The sequence below is a fragment of the Aplysia californica genome, unplaced genomic scaffold (genome assembly GCF_000002075.1).
Source record: "Aplysia californica isolate F4 #8 unplaced genomic scaffold, AplCal3.0 scaffold00026, whole genome shotgun sequence".
In the NCBI taxonomy this organism is placed as follows: domain Eukaryota; kingdom Metazoa; phylum Mollusca; class Gastropoda; order Aplysiida; family Aplysiidae; genus Aplysia; species Aplysia californica.
In genome coordinates, this window is record NW_004797296.1 from 497,579 (window position 1) to 502,083 (window position 4,505).

The 4,505-nt window shown below is 42.0% G+C and overlaps 1 protein-coding gene across 10 annotated transcripts in view; it reads right to left on the reverse strand.

Annotated features, from left to right (window-relative positions):
• Positions 1-4,505, reverse strand: part of LOC101850302 (BTB/POZ domain-containing protein 17) — a 100,031-nt gene that overhangs the window by 12,923 nt on the left and 82,603 nt on the right. Inside the window, exon 1 of one of the 10 annotated variants that reach the window (XM_013089621.2) lies at positions 2,948-3,606. The exons of the other annotated variants lie outside the window; for them this stretch is intronic. Within the exon in view, the coding sequence (XP_012945075.1) occupies positions 2,948-2,998 (51 nt within the window). The 5' untranslated portion in view covers positions 2,999-3,606. Of the gene's footprint in view, positions 1-2,947; positions 3,607-4,505 lie in introns of those variants that run through there. 10 annotated transcript variants of the gene reach the window in all.

The following is a 4,505-nucleotide window of genomic DNA, read 5'->3' on the forward strand; positions in this document are numbered from 1 at the left end:
GGGGACTAAAATATACTGTGCCAGTATAAATTCTCCTATAGAAATTGATATAGCCACAGAGAGGGGACGAATGAGCCAGCATCAATATCTGAAGCTAGTAACGGCATACCATACACCATCATAATATGTAACATTATATAAATGTACACGTACACACATACAAACACACACACACACACACACACACACACACACACACACACACACACACAAACACACCACAAACTCAAAAATCAAGTTTAAAATAATATTTTACACTACGGTTTCTGCTAGTACAAAATGAAAAGGTGAAACCAATGCACCTAAAAATTCGGATACAAACGTGACAAAAAAATTTTTTTAAATACAGCCACAAAATTACGCGGGAAAATAAAAAGAAGCGTAGGGAAAAAAGTTCCGAGCAATCGGATCCAGTACTCTACTATAGCCCAGTGAACTGTGTAACGGAGCATCAACACACAAATCCATGATATGGAAGCAGCACCAGGAGTTCAACCACTACATGCAGCAGACTTCCGTGCTCAGAGGCAGTCACACGAAGACTGGGACACGGGACGTGCTTACTTAAGGGCAGGCAACGAAACGCACAGAATAGGTAGGGAGAGGGTGCAGGTTTCGTGAATCGTATTGACACGTTAATAGGATATTTTTACCACTGATGTTTGTGCAAGTGCTGGCTTCGATCTAACGACGTGAAAGCAGTCTACCGTCTCGAAAAAGGTGTTGGGGGTGGGTTGGGAGGTAAGCGCGGAGGGGGGGGGGGCGCCACATAAGTCTTTGAGCGTTCCAGTTCGACTTCCAGTTTCGTATGACATAATATAATAATAACAAAGTATTACCAGAGTGATACCGTCACACCTTCCATACAATGCGACAACATCATTACATTGTCACACAACCGTCACACTGCCCCACGAACGTTACACCTTCAATCGATACACTATCGGCGTCTCTAAACAACAGGTCGCTCTTCAAAATAAACAAATCTTCGAGAGAATGTTCAGACCCTTGGTCCAATGATTCCAGTACCTGAACTCACTCATCCAAGGGCTCAACACTTGAAGAGTATTCAAGATTCTAACCGACAACGCCCCTAAAAAGAATGCTCCTCTATGTGACGTCAGTGCTGAGAGAAACATGTGTATCTGAAACTATTAACGCATTGTAATTTCCTGCCGTAAACAACTTTCGATTACTACAAAAAACATGTGAAGAAACACATTAGAATAATTAGATCAATATCTAAAATTGAAAAGTTCGAACTAGCAAAAGCATTTAAAAACAAAAACCAAATCAAACAAACAAAACACAAAAAACGACTCGTATCTTTCGCAATTGCTCTGGAGTTTCGCATAACGTCTTCTAACACTATTATTAAGTACCCCCTTAAACCATTCAGAAAAGCTTTCCCTATAGAGAAAATGGAGAACCAGCGCGACACGGTCGAGACGTCGACTTTCTTTCACTGCCGGCCTTCGCTCCACGCGTCAAAAAGATTGCTTTTTTCCAAGGTGGGACAAGAACGTTTTTTCACTTGACCTTAGCGGGAACTGCGGTCTTGGCTCTGACTCACAGCGATAAATTAAAGGTCTTTAGAAAGGGAAACTACAGTCCCTGAGTCTACTTCATTTTTTAAAGTACAGATAGTTGTGTACTCAATTTTTAAAAGTACACTTACAAGATATTTTCTCGCGTAATGTCATATGACACTCAGAATACTGGACGTAAGAGTATGGATTTAACGCCACGTTTGATAACATTGATAATGCCGCCGAATAACAACATTTTGCAGAATGAAAACATACGGCGGCCGACAGTGAATATTTTACACCTCATTCACAAAGTTTAGATAACTTAGGAGGGTAAGCCTACATCTTATGATGGAGTGAAGAGAAGCAAACCGACACAATAGCGTAAGGGAAAAAGCAGGATAGACAACAATAAGGACTGAATGAAAGTAAAGAAGAAGTAGGACCGACCACTACTGGCACCCTTCAATCACCCGCTAGTTTGGCTTAGATTGTTTTTTTTGGTCATAACACCACGAAGTCCCGACAATTTGAGCTTGAATCTACAGTAAGTCAGCTCCACGACGCCATGTTTACACAGTTCAAGATACAGGTTGTTCTTGTTTTGTTTTGCTTTGTTTTGCTTTGTTTTGCTTTGTTGTCTTTTTTCTTTCTTATTTTTTTTTTTTTGGGGGGGGTGTATGTTAGTATTAGTTTAACCCAGAGCAAGCCACATCAGAGGTCATTTCGAAGGGTAGGCTTTAGTTTAGTTTTTGCAATAGTTTGACTACGCTTGCAGCACTCAGGCCACATAAGTGCCGAAGATTGGTAGAGAGATTACCAAAGAGTAACATACAAAGAAAAGAAGAAGGAGGAGAGACATAGGCGATAGATGTTTTGAAGGAGAAAAGGAACAACCCACGTGGAAGCATCCACTAACCACCCACAAAGATAGAGTTTCCAGCGACTATTTTCGTTGTTGCTGGACTGCACAATTAGTTTTGTCAACCGGTATGAGAGAACTGAACAGAAGGTAAACAAGAGAAAGGAGGGAAGAGAGGTGTGTCGTACCAGTGGCACATCTCCAGGTACGTCCAAGGGAGCACGGCACGATCAAATCAAAACTGCACCGCAAGAACAGCTGATCAAATCAGAGGCCCACCGACTGCATTCATTCATAAGTATACAGAATCAAATTACCACGCCACACTACTGATGTATGGTTTAAACAACAACAACAACAACAACAACACAACAGCAACACAACAACAATAACAATAACAACAACAACAACAACAATTGCATCAACCTAACCAGCACCACCACCAACAGCAACAACAACAAAAACAACAACAAAAACAACAACAACAACAGCAACAAACCAATACCAACACCAACACCAACACCACTACCATCAACAACAACAACAACAACACTACCTCTTTCAACAGCATCACAAGTCTTCCTCTTTTTCTCGCTCTAAACGACATATATGATGTTTCCTCTCCTGCCACTTAAAAAGCAGCCACAAAATACACAGCAGTCTGGTCACGATACACTCCAGAGACAGAAGCAAGACTGGGGTCCACAGAACTTTACACACAGAGCACAAAAGGTAACAGAAACTGCGAGAAATAAATTATTCTTCACATCTAAACAGACCGAAAGGATAACAAACTTCTGGGAGGCGGGATGGCGTCGAATGTACATCCGGTATTCTGACACTAGTTGGCAAAGATTTAAGTAGTCAGAAAGCAGGTTTCATAAAGATCTCTGGCGTACACTCTCACAGCGTACCGCACAAACACAAAGAATATAAAGCAACTTTTGCACGAAACAAAATCCCACTCCACACGCTGCTGCTACTTGGCCCGGCTGACTTGCACTGCCACAGCTGTTCCAAGCTTGGAGACCTCGGTCAGAACTCAAAGGCCCGGGTTGCAATTAATTGCGTAGAAAATCACAAAGACCATTATCGTAAATGAATCACCCCGTTTAAGAAAAGAAAATACTGGAGAAAGAAAGTGAACTTCACAGGTATCATACAACTCCTAAAATCACAAGACAGACTTTGCTGATACAACATCCGTCCACCGACCACAAAGTGGACCTTACTGATATACAAACTTGATATGTCTCCTAATCCACAGAAAGAAAAAGCAAAATAAACCCTACAACAGCAAAGAGTTCTGTAATAAAAACGAGGAGGCCAACAGCCGAATACGCCAAAACTGCGTCATTACAATCCAAGTGTAACTCAAGGAATCCAAAAGCACAGAGAAATCCCGGACACTGTGACAGCTATCCTTTTAAAAAACGGCTGTTAGGTTGCTTTGTTTTGTTTTTTAGTCCATTTTATTTTAGCCACAAATCGAAATTGTTGACCTTTGAAGGACACTCAGTTCGTGCGAGATTTATATCTTCAAGGTCAGCGATAGCGTCCAGGCGAGGAGTGAGCGAGTTTAGCTGCTGTCTTTTCCACGCTGCAATCGGAGTACAGTAGACAGCGATCCTATCTGGAGGAGATGAACTGGTCATTGACTAACAAAGAGTCAAATTTGTGACGTACAACTCAGCATAACTTTGAAAACAGCTTCGTAAAAAAGGCTCCCAAAATACACAAAAGATCCTACTCTGCTTTTCGGGGAAAAAAACAACTCCAAAACTATTATTTTGTAATCACAGAAGAACTGCAATTTGGAGCGAAAACATAAAGATGGCGCGGAGAGAACGGACATATAACACTCCAGACTTCTCGCTCATTGTGTGCTCGAGACCAAAAAGCCGTTGCTGCTCACGCTGTTCATCAGCTTGCCGTTTGCCGAGCACTCCAGCGACATCTACCAGCACAGCTGTGGGGACGGTTTGCTGTTTTCTTTACTCACCGTTGTGAAATCAGGGACACCCACCCGCCCGCCCGCCCAATCCTAACCCGGATCAAATAAAATCCATGAGAGACGTCAACATGAGCAGTCTTTCCATTAACATTCCACTAAC